General features: G+C 45.1%; 2 protein-coding genes and 1 long non-coding RNA gene across 3 annotated transcripts in view; 1 reads left to right on the top strand and 2 right to left on the bottom strand.

Annotated features, from left to right (window-relative positions):
• LOC144113185 (protein regulator of cytokinesis 1-like) overlaps positions 1–17,650 on the bottom strand; it is a 290,994-nt gene that overhangs the window by 44,331 nt on the left and 229,013 nt on the right. The window lies entirely within an intron of this gene.
• On the bottom strand, positions 7,092–15,028 carry LOC144113179 (uncharacterized). Its single transcript, XR_013310674.1, has 2 exons — positions 14,634–15,028; positions 7,092–9,116 (listed from the first exon to the last, which is right to left on the bottom strand). It is a non-coding gene; the product is annotated as an uncharacterized LOC144113179 (long non-coding RNA).
• LOC144113178 (uncharacterized) lies at positions 9,757–12,813 on the top strand. The gene is made up of 2 exons (XM_077646120.1): positions 9,757–10,541; positions 12,076–12,813. The coding sequence occupies exons 1-2, from the start codon at positions 10,059–10,061 to the stop codon at positions 12,424–12,426; spliced, it is 834 nt and encodes a 277-aa protein (XP_077502246.1). The 5' UTR covers positions 9,757–10,058; the 3' UTR covers positions 12,427–12,813.

Below are 17,650 nucleotides of genomic sequence, written 5' to 3'. Positions count from 1 at the left end.
TGACGCAGCATACTTTGTAATTTTTTTCTCTAAAGCACTTGCCAACTGTTAACGAACGACTGCCTGGATAGGTACGGTGTAAAACGAGAAAATTTTTCCGGCAATTTTTGTTTAAACGCGCCGCCCGGTAGCCCCTGCCAAAGCTGACTGCCAGGTATCGCTGTTTTTAATAGTAAATGTCAATGAAAATAACGTTTCATATTTTCACGTTCATGTGCTTCCATTTCCGAAAGCATTACGTACCTTGTAGCACGTTTTCGATGCACTCGTGAAGGCTGCAGGCTTTATTGCCCATAATATCTACATTTATGTGTTAATGAGATCCCCTGATCCCTCAGGTAGAGCCCACCTGACAGATGAGAATTTCCAACCATCCCCCCTCTCCCTCTGTTCCCCTTCCCACGTGTAGGGTAGCATACTGGGCGCTGCCTAGTTAACCTCACTGCCTTTCTGTATTTCTCTCTCTATCTCCAACCATAACTGAAATTTAGCATAAATGACCTATGCGTTTTGGGTTGCAATAAGCCAAACACTGGATTCCTACACATACACAATGAAGACGAAATTTTTCTTTTTAGGCAGAAATGAGCCTGAAAGGTTATGGTTTACGGGGGTTTAGCGTCCCAAAGCGACTCCGGCTATTAGGGACGCCGCAGTGGAGGGCTCCGGAATAATTTCGACAACCTGGGGTTCTTTAACGTGCACTGACATCGCACAGCACACGGGCCTCTAGAATTTCGCCTCCATCGAAATTCGACCACCGCGGCCATCGAACCCGTCTTTGCGCTTGTGTTCAGACCTCGGGTCAGTGGCCGCAAACAATGGATTTAGGAAGAGGGAAGTGTCCCCAGGGAGCGATTCACATTCTTCCGTGTCTTTTGGATGCGCCACGACTCGAGTAGAAGCCTCCTGCGCGGGTTAGACGACCGCTTGATGCAAAGAAAATCGCGCTTTGCATCAAGCGGCAATGTCACGCCTTTCACGTATGGGATGAGTTGAGAAGTTCCAATCAATCCTGGTCACGGCACCAGTTAAACTTTCCGAATCCTTCTTTGATGGGATGGCCGGATTGGGCTGGTCGATCGGTTGCACGTCGCGAGCGGTGAATGATGGCGGCACGCTGGCCGGTGATCGAATATACACGGCGGTTAGCAGTACAAAGAGCCTTCAGGCCTTCGTCCGCTCGTCTGGCGGCACGTTGCCGGTTGGGGCAGCAATTACAACTTCTGAAGACAAAACTTATTTAAGACGGGATTGAAATACAAGGCAGTGAGAATAATGCAGTTTAACGAAAAGGCTGTTTAAAAGCGGTCGAGACTGAGACTTGGCGCGCTCCTCCCAAGTCTTTGTTTGCCGCGGGTTTTAACCCATTCGATAATTGGGCAGAGCTTTACTAAACCAGCTATCGCCCAGTTTAAACTAATAGCAGTGCAATGGCACCGTATGTACAAGTGGACGGAGCCCAGGGCTCACCGACCTGAACACTGTGGACCCCGCACCTCCTGGAGCGTGCCAGGCGCGTGGTTCCGCGTACGCAGCTCGCTGCATGTGCATTCCATTGATGCCCCATAGAAGCTTCCACGCATAGGCTTTGCCGTCTCCGCTGACAGCAAAAGGAATTTCTTCAGTGGGAAAAGGTCGTCGGCTCTGACAAGGCAGTTCGGGGTTCTTCCCCAATTTTCCCACGGCTTTGGGCAGCGTCCGAAACGCGCGATGCACTGTCACTGTTCTACCACTCGTGCACGGCCGGTCAGCAGGGGATGAGTCGGCGCCGGAAGGATTAGTGCGGGTAGCTGGCATCGAGGCACCCTAAGCGCGGGCGTCACGCCTCTCAGTAAATCACTACGTCCCACGGAGACGACCTCTCCAGAGAAATGGACGACCCAGCTTCTGGCGCGTGCTTGGGGAAAGAATAGAGAATTTCTGCTTTCCACCCTCCTCACTGTATTTTCAGTGGCTGTCTTTTTCGTCTGCATACGTGCGCGGTTTCGCCGTGCTCGATTTCCTTCCGAGTTGCGGGAGCTCGCTGACGTTGATTCAAGTTCAGTCTGGAAAAAAGTTCAACAACGAAACCATGCTTGCTCCTCCCGAGGAGGGCCTTGGCTTCGGTTGGCAATGCCTCCGGGATGTTGCTGCTTCGGCAGCACATACTGTCGTTTTACGAAGCGACTTTCCCAGTGAAGAAGGGGCCTCGGAGTGGGTGAAACGTTACAGCGCTGCTACGAATACATTATGGATCATCTGCAGCGCCCAAAAGGAGGGCAAATGTCAAAAGTAGGTCTGAATTGCTTACTCCGCGCTTTCGGCACATACATTATCGTGCGATCATGATCCGGGTCGCCCGCAAACGCATTAAAAAAAATTCTCGTTAGCAGTTCATGAAAATCCTTCAAGGTAAAAAATTGTCACGCACTTTAATTACCACCCCCGGGAAGGGGGAATTGAACTGCAAGGTAGTTTCATTTGTGGACGAGCCTTAGCTTTGCAGGAAAGCAAGCTTCACGTCGCGAAATATGGTCTAAACAGCAGCAGTGCACAACCACAAGCTACCTTTCCCACAATATTTCCCCATTTTCGCCGAATAGCATCTCAAGTGCTGCATTACATAACTTCAATTAGTTTTTGTTAAAAATTCTCGCGACACGAAATCACGGTTAACATGCGATGCGGGAAAGCTACCTTACCTGGAACGAAAGTGCTGTTTCAGAAACAAATTAATTATAACACTGCCGTTAGCATAAATTTGTTGCAGGCTGGACTTTGCACATGAGTAATGATTTGTAGTTATATTCTGGTAAATAGTTTTGTTTACTATAATTTAAGGTTGTGGTGAGCAGTGTGTGGCAGGATACATGCAAAAATAGGCCAGCAGTTTGCACGATGGAGTTTTTAACAATGGTAGCGAAATATGCACACCTAACATTAGTTTGTCTGAAGTATATCAATGCACAGATTAGAAAATTGAAGAAAGTGGTGTTTTATAGAAGTTTTTAACAATAGTAGCGAAATATGCACACCTAACATTAGTTTGAAGTATATCAATGTGCAGATTAGAAAATTGAAGAAAGTGGTGTTTTATAGAATGAACATGTGTCCTTTGCAGAATGGTGTGTCGCAAAGTTTGGAGGTGCCACCTCCACTGCCTCAACAAAAAAACACCAAACACATAAACTGCAATGCAATGATCAATATAAAGATAAAAAAAGTCAACTACAACACCCAAAAGAATGATGCGTATCTCCAAAGAAACCCTCCGCTATGTGCATAGATAAAGTTGCACACCCAGCACAACCATGCAACGGAGAGTGCAGCCGCTCTCCACCTACTGCGATGCAGTGAGGAAACAAACAACTTTTTCGCCAGTACTTCACTGATGGACTTACTCCGGCTGATGCGATACGCCTGCACGAAGGTTCTTTGTGTGTTGAAGGCGACACTGGAAGCCTGCTGAAACTTGCCAGTGGCGCACTAAACCCAACGAAAAGGACTGTTTATTATATGTATGAGGCCTGGCGGGAGACACATTATGGCAGTTTCGGAACCACTGATGAGGCTGCAGGAGAAAATCCCCGAGTATGCAGAACAAGGTAAGCAAAAAAAGAAAGGCTTGATGACAGCTAAGTGTGCATGCCACAAACCTTTGTACAACGTGTTAAAGGGAACATTTTTTTTGTTGCTTGCCACTTGCTAGAGCTGCCAGTGGGAATAAAATGTACTGCCTTCAGAAGTTCATTTCTAGTCCTCCATAAGGGTTCCTTTCTGTACATCGTTCTGTGGCTAATAAGCAGCTATGTCAGTATGAAGGCTAAACCAGTTTTTGCATGTGCTCCCAGTCTGGTTGCCTTGCTCAGTGACCACACCACAGCAGGGAAGCATCCATGCACAATGCTGCTAAAACAGCAACACAGCATGGCCTCTAGTCGCTCGCCACAAAAACAGTCTGAGTTGTGATGTCCTCTAGCAGTCTATTTTTCTATGCCACTTCAACACAAACTCGCGCGCTACGCACAGGTGCACAGCTGAATTGCAAACCAATATTTATGGACACTAGACTGGACCATCTGCCACCGAGAAAACTGTTTTGAGAAAGCCGTCAATTTTGCAAGGTTGTGTTGTAAGCAGTAACATACTTAAAGCTAAATGCATTATTATTGCTCTGGAAGAAGTGAAGCAAGTTCAAATATGTGTCTCATTAGCCTGTTCAATGTACTGATGAGGGTGGACAATTAACAGAAACAATGCACTAAGCATGATCGCTATCTAGTATTGAGACACAGAGATACTTGCTTAGCAATGCCAAGCATCTATTAACCAATAAGGGATAAATTTGTCAGCTTTAACTTTGTTTACACAAAGATACCAAAAATGTTGCCTACCCCACTGCACCTTTAGCTTTCTTTGTAATGCCAAAAATTTATTCAGGCCTAATGCCAGGAGATAGCTTTCCTTAACACAAGTTAGTGACAAATATTTGTTCTGCTTACTAAGAAAGCAATATGCCCTAACCCTTTTCAGCCAAATATTGTGCCTAGACAAAACTACAATGTAGCACACCCACCAAGCGGGCAGTGAGCGTAAACATCTGCACACGGAGGTACTAACATGTGATATGTATTGAAAGAATTGCACCCCTTTGTGTAACAGGTCTATGAAGCACTTTATGCTCCGAGTGAAATAAAAATCCCACCAAATCCCATTTTTAGAGAAATCGTCAAAACACAGAACAGTATACAACGAAGATAAAGGACTTGCAATAAGTGGATCATAAGGCCAGGACTTATAAAAGACCACTCAATAGAATAAGAAAAAAAAGAGCTTGGTGAAGTTCTGAGGTCCGACTAGCAGTAATACTTCAAGGACTGTTAAAGTGAGTGCTACTCCTGAGGTTTATCAAACATTTCAAGTTGGCAGTAGCATTACATCTTTATAGAGTCCACTCTACACAAGAAAAAAACCATTTTTCAAGTTATTTAGTGAACCCATTTTAAAGAAAGCAAGAACAGCAAGCCAAAACTGAAATTCAGCCTGTGGCCAGGGGCGTGCTTCGCGTGATGCTTAAATGCCATCACAGCATCATTGAAAAATATGCATATTTGTCTTGCATGGCCGAAGCAGCGACTGAAAACAATGAGTCCTTTCATAAAATGTTACGATGACCTAAAACAGCATGAAAATTTTGTTAGTGAAGCAGCTAGAAAGTATAAACGCATGGGGAATGTTCGTGATCCCGAAAATGCAGTCTTGCTTAAAGCAATCACTTCAACAGACGCCACGGAAATGACAAACTTCAAAACTTATTTGCGCCGGAATGGAATATTGCATAGCCACCAAACTCAGAGAAAAACATACATTATAAGTATGTTTTTGCTGAAAAAATTAGGAGTTAACACTGCAATATTTTTGCCATATTCTAATGAAAACTTGCAATGGCAGTGATGACATTGTGTTGCGAGTTTGTTTAGTTATATTTTGCACATTTAGCTGTTTCATTTCCCTGGTGAGATGAAAGTGGACTGCCAGTAGCAATACATAAAGTTACATTATGCAGGCACATTATACTTTGTTCTTTGTTGCATGGAACAAGAAATCTCGCGTGAAATCACTAAGATGTAGCTGTGAAAATGGGCAGCGATGGCGATACCCTTCTTCCATTTTAAAGTCCTTCCTACCATATAAAAATTCTTTTCAGTGAAAATGTGCTCTTCGTCCATATAAGAGTAGGAATCGATGTAGGAATCAATTTGTTCTCAGTGCCTCATAAGACAATCTGTGTTGCCACACAAACTATGCTTTCATGTTATGCCATACTGAAACATGAAAACCTTTTTTGCAGGAGTTGATGTGAAGGTGCACTCAGAGGGAGGGGCAGGGAGCTGGGCAGTGCTCCTGGTAACTCCAATCATGAGGCGTGCCCAGCAGCTGGAATCATCCTCCGAAGTCATCTTCGTTGATTCCACGGCGTCATGTGACTCAACAAGGAGCAGCGTGACAATTTATGCTGACAGCAACATCAGCTGGTGCCATACCCATAGCAGTCAGACTACTGAGGGCTACTCAGCAGGCTTCGAGCTCCTGAAGCACAACTACCCCTTTTGCTTTGGAGGCTGTGAGGTGGGCACATGTAAATTGTAAATTATACACGTTGTTTGAAGAAATGCCAGGTAATGCTAGAAAGCATGAGTTAGGCAACATTAATTCAGAATATGGATCTGCGCTAGCCTGTACTTTTTGAAAGCAGCAGAGACAGAGCCACTGCTTAACAATACCAGCATTGGCCACAGGCCATGCCTGAAACTTCTAAGCTTCAACAGTTTGCTGCAAGAGGTGGTGTGACAATCTGCAAATTTTAAAATATATGAGTTAATGCAAGCCTATCCCAATGCTTCCTAAATTCCTGCTTGCCCAGCCTGTCATGCCCAGCCTGTCATATATAAGACTTCAACCACAAATGAACAAGCTATAGAATTGAAGTGGTTAGGTTAAGCTTTCTTTGGTATAGCCTGCCTGACACGCTGAACTATGCTGTGTAAATGTCACCTCTACATTGAAATATCAAGCTATGTTTGGCAAAGATAGAAATTATAGTTGCATAGTGTTAGGATCCTTTAAGTAATGCTATCAAAGCCGAAGTGAAAAATACCCTCATAGCAACACAGGGTAATGTAGCAAGGTCGGCTGAACTGACATACAATGCAGCTAAACTACTGCCTCCCAAGGTTCGTTCTAATCATGTTACCCTGCACCCGTAAATGTCTGTCATGGGAATAACTCAGCTGTTCCATAGCTGTCAATATGTGGCCTTTTCTTGTTGCAGGCACCAGAGACTTTTATGACTGATAACAGTGCTGCTGAGAAAGCAGCAATTCTTGAACATTGGCCAGAAGCCAGGCAGCAGCTATGCCAGTTTCATGTAGCTCAGGCTGAGTGGCTGTGGCTGACGCTTGCTAAGCATGGTGTCAGCCCAAGTGAAAGGAAGTCACTGATGGCCATTTTTCAAAAGGTATGGAATTTATTCATTATCAGCGATATAAAAATCTGAATGCGTGCAGAAACAGCAATGAGCGACCGATTCAGAAGAAAGAGTCTTGATGTTTTATGGGTGTTTAATCACCCAAAGCGACTCAGGCTATGAGAGACGCCGTAGTGAAGGCCTCCGGATAATGTCGGCCCCATTGGGCTCTACATGCACTGACATCGCACACCACACAGGCCTCTAGCATCTCGCTTCCATCAAAATGAGACCGCTGTGGTTGGGACTGAACCCGCGTCTTTCGGGTCAGCAGCCAAGCGCCATAAGCACTGAGCCACTGCGGTGGAAAGGCCAGGTATTGTGCTGTTGATACTATGTCACAAGACAATGTCTCACAAGTCATAGATTGTATGTGTGCTGTGCAGGCCTATGGTATTTGGTTGAAGAATGGGTGCTACTATAGCATGTCTGGTACATGATGATGCAGAAAAAAGAACTGACCAATCGTGTTTCAGTTTGTAGGCACCATACACACATAATTGTAAAAAGTACAGCCTAGCATAGGAGAGTTTTCACCTCCCAATTCATCATCACAAAGATTGTGGGACTACTTATGCAGCACAGCAGGGGCAGCACAGGTGTCAGCGGCAAGCAGGCATAACAAGGAACCATTTGCGACTGTGGAATGAGACAATACTGTTCAGATAAAGAGCTGTACACAACCTCGTGATCATGGACAAGGTTAAACAGTCGAGCCGACTTATAATAAACTTGACGGTCACACGGATTAGGTTCGTTGTATCTAAAGTTTGTAGTCACTGGACTTGCCCTATTACAGCCGAAAAATAGTCAGGGAAAAGTGGCAGTTATTTGTTCAAAAGGTCGGCTGTGTGTGCCTGTTTCTTCAAAGCGGACCCTATCAAACTGCTTTCGAAGCTCTCTAGAAAGGTCACGTGCTCCTGGCCAAGACCTTAGCGTTTCAGGGACATAATAATACCGTCATGAATGAGGTGCTCATGGCAACCGGTGAAAGTCGCTATCCTCGCCTTCAATCCTCAACAAAGTTGTCAGGGTGCAAAGCTACTGCAGCTCAAGTGCACTCATAACGTACAGTATGCATGACCCTTCTGTAAAGCTCTCAAGTAATGCATAGAGTTCCAAATAAAGCTATACCTTGCCGTGACTATTAGGCTCTTGAACAACCTTTCCACAGGAATAGTCGAATAGGCCTATAAACCAGGTGGGAAATAGCCCTTTGCGAAAAAACAATGGCTAATACATGATTTCAGATTTCAGTGATTGGTGCACACTGTTCGAGCGCTCTAAACATGGGTTACACAGGAAATCTGCTGTTTACGAGTTTCTTGGAAACGGCAGTCGCACAGAGGGCAGAGATCAGATTGGACAGGTGACGCATCACGTGACCAGGTGGGCCTGCAAGGCATACCTCGTGACTGGCTTTCAAGCTTTTCAAATTCCTGCCATTGGCTGAGCACCGGCCGTGTGCAGCAGTTCACTTCCAACGCTGCACCTGTCTAGTGCTTACCGTGCTTCTGCTTCCAGTTTAGACGATTTACCTGGCTGGCGCACATGCAAGCGACACCTGACCTTGTAGTCTGTTGGAGCAAACCTGAATAGCAGTTAAAGCTTCAAATCCACTTTAATTTATTTATTTCAGGGGAGGGGGTAGCTACATTTTCTTTACGGGGATCACAGTAGCTAGGAGACTGTGGGAGTGAGCTTACAGTGCTTCCTCATTAGTTGTAACAGAGTGATATAGCCAAGATTGTTCGCTTTATGTGAGATGCAATGTCATAGCCCTGATACATTTTTCTGATGGTAGCTCCACCTCTTTTTTAACAAAAGCAGCAAATTTGGAAAAGGGAGCCTTGAAATCATTCTGTAGGCTGATTAAGGGGACGTCTCCAGGTGCTGCAAGATGGTACAGTAGCAGATGGAATTGACTCCTTTGTCGTTCTGGTGTCTGATTTTCGTGCACAATGCCATGGATGCCAAGGATAGTCCTGAACATGCACCCGACTTTACACTTGTCTCACCATTCATCACAAGTGCAGGCTCTTCCCTGGGAGGATGGTTGCTTTCTTTCAGAGTCATAATTGCAACACCAGGTAGCCGCAACAGTGACCTGGAACGAAATGTTTGCACATTTACGACAATCCTATGTAGCTCCATGCAGGTGTCAATGCACTCCTCGTTCCGAAGAGTGGTCAGGCAATAAAATCATGCACAACAAGAGTTAAGTCTGCTGCCGTGTCTGTAACCAATTCAAGAAGTTTAATTATGGTAACAGCATTTCATACAGGCCTTGCAAACCTGCGTGAATGCTTGCTTAATCACTGCCAAGGTCTCCATGAAACTTTTCCTAATGTGCACCCAAAATTAACGCACCTGCTCATTCTTCCAGGGATCTGTAGACCGAATTGACAAACTCAGCATATGTATAAATCGTTGTAGCAACTTTGTTCTAGCTCATAATTAAGAGAGGATCTTTACAATGCCGTTGAAGCTATACTAGTGTTTCCACCTGCTGCTGCAGTTCAATACAGCAGATGCTCTTGAGATGGCAGCACCAGTGCTAAAAATTTTGGACACTGACTAATTCAAAGCTAAGCTCTCAGACTACATGTAAATATTTGGAATGTACTTCATATAACGTGGTTCAGAATTGAAATATTTAGTTTTTTATATACTGCACTAGTGTTTAAATGCTTCTGCTTGGAGCTATTCTTTTTTTTTTTTGCTGGAAACCTTGCAGATCATGTACGCTAATAGCAAAGACACATTGGAAGCCGCCAAGCAAGACCTTTACTCCCAACAGCACAAGGGCTTCATCCCCCACGTCGACTCTCTACTGGAGAGAGAAGAAGAATGGGTGCTTCTCTTCCGACTGTCAGCGAAGACACGAGGCCACAACACAAATAATTATTCAGAGGCCTTGATTAGGGTCCTAAAAGACATAATCTTGCACAGGACAAAAGCGTTTAATGTTGTGACATTAGCTGAATTCCTCTCTGTTGTGTGGGAGAAATATTTTTTCCACAGAATACTAGACCATGCACACTCACGTATGACTGGGCACATGCTCCTCTATGAGAGGCTTTTAAAGAAGCTGCCAAAAGACACCGAAAAAAACATTAGGTGCAACGGAGATGGGCATTATGTCGTCCCAAGTGGCAGCAGTCCAGATAGCAAGCTTTACACTGTGTACTCTGACATCGGCCTGTGCACCTGCCGCTCTGGTCAGCAGAGCGCATTTTGTAAACACCAGGCACTCGTGCACAAAGTGTTTGGTGGGATCTTCCCAAATGCACCTCTGCTGACTACAGAAGCTCGCTATAACCTTGGAAAGCTTTTGCTCGGAGACAACTGTCCTGGCATTGATTTCTTTGAAGGCCTCCACGAGACACAAGTGCTGCAAAATGCTGCGTGCAGCAAGGCTCCCACCGATGCTCTAGACTGTTGGGACACTCCCTCCACTTCAACAGCTCCAACGACCCAGTACAGTCCTCCAGAAAGTAGGGAAACTTCCACTGCTCAACTAATGAACCAGGTAAGTTATGGTGCTATACATTAGCAAGATGAATTACAGCAACTCTATGTTGGCTGCAGTCATTATAAACCATAGTCATTATAAACCATAGTCAGTGACAATAGGCACCATATGATGACTAAGGCCCATTATTTTCTGTGGTGGAGAATTTAAAATGCTGCGAATTCATAAAGAAATATATGCAACATTTTGCAAAAACCATAACGCATACAAAATAAATACATGCTTATTTCTGAGACACCGCGCATACTCCAAATGTACCTTCAGTAAAGCAGCATGTGCTGGTTGCAGTTCAGCATCAGGTAATACTTGGTATTCCCTTCACTTGAAGGAAAGTGGTGGTAAGACAATGCCCCCCAGTGCCATGGTGCACAATCCTGCACCTGCTGTCGTGGCCATGCATGCAAGCCGGACAAAGCCATATATTAGTCTGGCATTGGACTGTCACTCAATCCTTCCTGGACAGCCTGGTACCATAAAAGATAAAAACCCATGATTGGATGCTGAGCGTTACTCAAAACTAGAAACTTCGTCACTACCATTAATGCTCCTTTCAAAATATGACAGTATCGTGGCTTTTCCTCTGAAAGAATGTGAATGCACTGTTATTGCAGCCGCCAAGCTCGAGGCGTTCACTTGCTTATATAGATGGAGAGGTTAAGCATATCAAAGCATCAACAAAACTGTGTAACAATATGCTGACTTTTATGAGAATTCAAAACAAACCAGTCCCATTTTTATTACTCTCACACTCTGATTGGTGTCTGTAATAACAAAAAACGAAATTGTCGTTCCTAACAAGAATTCTGCAGAAATGGTTAATTATGCAATTTTCCCCCAAAAGCAAGAAGACCTAACAACGGTTCATGCATATTTTAGACCATGGAGGAAGTAAATTTAAATATAGAGGAGAGCAGAGGAGCCGCCCCACGATCAGACAATGCCCTCCCCCCATATGCATGACGCATCATCCTCCTCTCATTCCTCTCTTAGGCACAGTAGCAGCGCAAAAAAACACACACAAAAGAAGAACTAGACACCGAGAGACACGCACAGACGCTGCGTCTAGTTCTTCTTTTGTGTGTTTTTTTGCGCTGCTACTGTGCCTAAGAAAAGTAACCAACACGCCCAAGAGCTCGTTTTACTGAATCATGCCTCTCTGTTGCCCACAGCAGCAACAGCCTGCACATGCCGACTGGCGTGCTGCCTCTTAGCAACCATGATTCTGAAGCATAAAGTAGGGTTATGAATAATATGTTAGTTCTGCCACTTTTTTCACAATACGTCTGGGATACATGGTGCTTCTCCTCACTTTTCCTTCTTACATTTTAGCCACATGTGCATCAAAGAACTTGGCTCATTTTCAATGGGAGGAAGTTTAACAAAGCCTACCGTGCTGTACCTTTGACGAGCATCAGGTTCATAGAGCTCAGTTTTCTCTTCGCATAGAACAGATTGAGACAAGCAGCCCATCGGTAGGCCAACAGGAGCATTTAAGCAAAGAATTGCTTTTTCTTGTGTGTGTTTGCTTTAGGAACTAGAGGAGGACCCTTTTGAAGCCCTCATAGAAGCCTTTCAACACCTGAAGGCTGAAGTTGGAAATGACCCGACATGCATGAAGCATACAGCCAGACTGGCAAAAAAACTGAAAAGCCTTCCAAGCAAGCAAAGCTTTGTCACGGCAATGATAAACATGTCAGCTGCAGTCTGCAGGGTTTCAAGGTGCCGAGGCAAGATAAGTGTGCAGCCAACAAGCATCTCAAGGAGACGACCTGGCCTGAACAAAGGTTCAAAATGTGTCCCCCCAGGCAGGCCATCAAAGAAGGCCAAGCGCAGTCCCTCGCTGTGCCGCAGTGTGGAGGACAACATCCCGGCTGCAAAGTGACTGTGGACTGCTGCATCAGTGTGAGTGTGCTTGCGAGTGCAAATGGCAGAATCATGCAGTGCCAACAAAGGGTCACTCACCTTGAAACAATCATTCACAGTGTGGGCAAACCGGCTAGCCCAGACTGCCCCACTGATGTAATAAATAGGGGTAGGGGACATGCGCGGGTTGATATGTCACCCTAATCGGTTTGCAAGCTACTGCGAGTAGTGATTTCTTTAAAATGATTTCTAAATTGTAGGGTCCACGCAGAGCTTTCAAATTTGACTCGAATACCCACAAAGACCACCTCTGCAGATCTGCTGCACTAGAATATGACCACTGAAATCATTTCAGGGTCCCTTTAAGCACCACCCAGCTGGTCTCCCAAAAAGATAAGTTGTTGGCTCATCCCCCTCCCCCCCCCCCCCCCCCCCCCTCCCCATTGATAAAATTGCATATGCAATATGCACAAGACATGAAAGCTAACACGACAAGTCACAAGAAAAGCACACATGCCTTGCGCAATTGGAGAGTAGCCCTCCCATCAAGTAGCACGTGACTGCGCCTCATGTACAGCAAGTCGCTGGCTTACATCTATGCTTTTAGGGCAATGAGCCATCAATTATGCCTGTGCAGAAGTTCAATGACTATAGACATCAAATCCTGGTTGCATGTTTTCTTCTTTGTAATAATACATAAGACAATAATATACATGAATTGCCATGTGGTATTTGCGTACAACTGCTGAATAATTTACAATCCTATTTCTGCTTTCACACTATTTCATTTTCAGCTTCAACAGGTGATCAATGACTGTGATGTCAAAGTTCAGTATTCGGTCGATGCACCTTCTACAAGAGGTGCAGCGGCAGTACGGCATGGCGGACGAGGCAGTGATAGCGCTGCTGAAGAGTATATCTGAACAGGGAATACCTTTTGTGAGAAATTTAGCGGATAGGTAAGCAGCAGTAAATCACTATCAGAGGTAATAAACTACTTAAAGGTCAGTTGGTCAACATTATAGGCTTGAGCTAAATTGCCGTAGAGATGTGTATCAAATCGCTTTTCTTTTATTTTTTTGCGGCATGTTCCCAAGGAGCACTGAATTTTATTTAGAGCATGCTGGCGTTATGCCAGGCACAGCAACTGCTAGTCTATCAGCAGCGTATGTTGGTCAAGCAAGTGGTAATAGAGGTGGCAATATATCTTATTGTCCCGAACGGCTGCTGAAGAATATTTCAAGTTTCATGGGGCAGAATATTAACAATCATAATATTGCTTTTTTGACTAGTACCAGATATGTATGGCACCTTATGATCGAGTGACCCCATGCCAGTTCTCAAAACCACATTAGTATGTTATGCAGGCATTTTGCTCATTCCTTGTAACGAATGAAAATGTAAATGTAAAATTATTGCCATTCACTTCACATTTCTGTAATTGCGATGGGAACAAAGAGACGGGTTTTTGTTTGAGATGAGAATGGACTGCAAGTGTAAAACATCCGTACCAAACAACTGCGACACGATAAGGTTGCCGTGAAACGCATGAAACTGAAGGAATAAGCTTCTTTTTTTTTCTGGCAATGCCAGTCACAAGAAATTACCACTGTTTCTTCCACAGGTGCATACTTTTAAAGCAGTACACTGCCTTTGTGTAGTTGCGGTTGCCTAAAATTTATTCCCTGTGAATTGGAGTTGCTATGAAGGATGTAATGAACAAAATTGTCGACAGGAAAGCACTGAGAGGCAGCAGGCCTTTAAAAGCCATGTTCATATGCACCGTGGAGACCGATCACCTGCTCCCTTTTGAAGCTAAAGCTACGACAGTATGAAAAGAAAACTGACTTATAATTTTTTTTAGCACATTCACAGTAGCAAGCAACGGCGCCATTCCGCACGCTTGTGCCCAGTGTCGCTGTATCATTGTGAACAAAGCTCCTGTATGGGAGCCGAACATCTCAAGCTCTTAATTCATTCATTTAAGGCCAGTGCTTGCATTCTTTCGTTTCCATCCCATCCGCGACCAAACGATTGCCACAGCTAGTGCTTCAACCTCTTATATCTGACGTGCAAGTTATGACTGTCACACTTAGTTGGCACCCATTGTTGAAGAGACACCGTATATTTAAGTTTTTAACGTTGTAAGAGACGCTTCCCAGTTCGCAGGAAATTTAATACTTTAAATTTCCACACGATAATGTTTTGGGTTTTCTGATAGCTTACCTTTTCGCTGGTTGGGTTATTGCCGCAGCGTTGTCACCGGACGAGTGCACCCAAGTTGGTCATGAACTGCGGTTTGAGGTTTATGAAAGCTGTCGCGGCGTTCCGGCGATGACACTCACATATCGTTCGAAGCGAAGAACTACGCTTCGTTCTGGCCATCTCTTGCGGTGACGGTATTCTTTGAACAGCGCTGTGTGGGGCACATCGAGCCTACGTAGCTCGACTCGCTGATTCCAGTTGCTCAGGGTCAAAGCGTGGTATGTGTAAGCGTTTCATTAACTTACATATTGAATACCTTTGAAAAAATAAAGACGGAATCGAATTAATTTAGACAACTTCACGCAGCACCGAGTTTCTATATTTCAAGCAGTAGCCCATCGGACTTCGTGGCGATCACGATGCTGCTGCCCCGCCAATTTCGAGATCGACAAGACTGGCACTGCATTTTTGTAAAGTATTTTATTTTTATTTTATACTCACTTCACAAAATAAAGCACAACTTTGCATGCATTTTTTGCAAAATGATTGTTTTAAAACTGCTTGTTATTTTTCTGCTAAATTTGGCAGAACTTGCTTTGTTGGTTGCCCTGTTGGGCGTGTTTCCAAAGACCCGAAGTGTTGAGAGTTCGACGAAAACTCGTCTGGTCGGGGACAAACATGTTGACGAACACGTTTTTGTTTTTGTTTTCTTTGGTCGGCGCTCCTTCTTCTTCGTCAACCCGAAGTGTGCCGAGCGCCAGCGCTGCGCAATGGGAGCAGGTGGCACCGTTTGCAATGAAAGCACACCGATGACGGCAGAGGGCGCTGCTTGTCGGGAGGGTGCTGCCGCAGCAGACGACGCGGTTTTCTCGCTGCGGAAGGCAGCGACCTGGTCTTGTGCATGCGCTATTAACCTGCTTGTGCACGAAATTTTGTTGACTGAGGTGCAGTGTATGTTGTCCTGTGTGGCTCCTTGCACATGAAAGTCGACGCATTCGCTCCTCCGAGCAGTTCTGTGGTGATTTCGTCGGTTTTGTGCGCGCGTTCTGTGCGTGCGTGTATCCGTTCTGCGTGATTTCACCGTGTAGTCAAATCATGGACTGAGCTCTCGATTGTTTTTTTCCCGTGTCCACCACTAAACGAGCTACATGTGACTGGACAAAAAAAATGTCAAAGCCAAAGCGACAGCGCAAAGAGAAGACTTGCTTTGTGCCAATGTGTAAAAGCGGTAACCGCTCGAACTGCGGCACCTCTTTCTTCATTTCTCTTTCACTCCCTCCTTTGCCCCTTCCCCTACGTCGCGGTTCAGGGGTCCAACGATATATGAGACAGATACTGCGCCATTTCCTTTCCCCGAAAACAAATTATTAATATTATTATCCCGCGCTCGACTACTGATCCGGAGTTCCCGGGTTCGAACCCGACCGCGGCGGCTGCGTTTTTATGGACGAAAAACGCTAAGGCGCCCGTGTGCTGTGCGATGTCAGCACACGTTAAAGATCCCCAGGTGGTCGAAATTATTCCGGAGCCCTCCACTACGGCACCTCTCTCTTCCTTTCTTCTTTCACTCCCTCCTTTATTCCTTCCCTTACGGCGCGGTTCAGGTGTCCAACGATATATGAGACAGATACTGCGCCATTTCCTTTCCCCAAAAAACCAATTAAATTAAATTAATATTATTATCCCCGAGCACACGCATCCCAGCAACCACGTCTGCCAAAGCGAAGACGACGACTGCTTCTGCAACGGCCTCCCGCGCCTTTCTTCCGAACGGGACGCGGCCCCTACGCTTAGAGGTGTGTATAGTCGATCGCAGATTGATGTCGCGTGGTGTGATAACTGCGTTACTATTCGCATTAAAGTCACAATAAATTTGTGGAGCTCGACAGGATAAAAAAAGCTGCATGAGCGCAAACAAAGATTGAAAAGTAAAAACGGAGAAAAATAAATTTGAAACTGGCCCAATTATGCGCGTTGCGTAGCATGACGTTCATGCAGAACATGTTCATTGCTGGTTCTAGTGTCGGTCGGCTGTATTGGACTACGCGTAGAGTGTACGCAGAGTTGTCCCAAAATGTCTGCTAATATGGGGTAATTGCTTGTGGTCTCCGTTTGAGCAGGTTTTTGCTCTGAATGAGTTATGACAACCAAAACACTTTTACGGTTGAGGTGAAACGCAAAAGGCGCCGCCCGTGTGCTGTGTGATGTCAGTGCACATTAAACATCTCCAGGTGATCGCAATTATACCGGAGTCCTCCACTATACGGCACCTACTTCTTCCTTCCTTTCTTCTTTCACTCCCTCCTTTGTCCCGTTCCTTACGGCCCGGTTCCGCGGTGCCTACCGACATATGTGAGACAATTCCCGCGCCACTTTCTTTCCTCAAAACAAAATTTCAATTTTTTTCGCCAAGGCTGTTTTATGGCCAACAGACCCATATCTTCCGGATGTAGTGTGGTACTTACCAAAAATCACCCTATGACAATGACTAGTGCCATGTTACACCGTGTGAGAGGAGTTTTTTCTGGAAAAACATATAAAAGTGCGCAAATTTGTATAGTACGCTAAAACGTTCTTTCTTGCAGCAGATGGCACGTATGGTTAACGGAATAATGGCGCAGATCAAGCGACAGGAGAGCAGGACAGCAGGAGAGCACAAACACACACAAGCGTCAACTTACAACTTTATTGTTTGGCTGCCAATATGCCGAATGGGATCTGTTTATAACTATTTTTATGCTGTGCAAAGCATATCTTGCCGTAGCCAGATATATCTGCAGCGCACTCAGGTATTTTATGCACTAGAAGGTCCACGGTCGATTAAAACTTCATGGGAAGTTTTATTCAACCCCTTTAGAGCGACACAGGGGCTCGTTTAGACAAGACCATGCACGGTGCTCATCGTCTGCGTCGCCTGCAATGACGCCTTTTGCGGTAGTTCCCGCTCTTTGTTTATTTATTTACTTGTTTATTTATTTTGCTTGCGACTATAATCGCAGCGTCGGTACCCGAAAATCGCAGCATGTGAAGAAGGTCTT

This window comes from Amblyomma americanum, chromosome 1 (genome assembly GCF_052857255.1).
Source record: "Amblyomma americanum isolate KBUSLIRL-KWMA chromosome 1, ASM5285725v1, whole genome shotgun sequence".
NCBI lineage: Eukaryota > Metazoa > Arthropoda > Arachnida > Ixodida > Ixodidae > Amblyomma > Amblyomma americanum.
The sequence above is the reverse complement of the archived record's forward strand: the minus strand, read 5'-3'. Positions and strand labels throughout refer to the sequence as shown.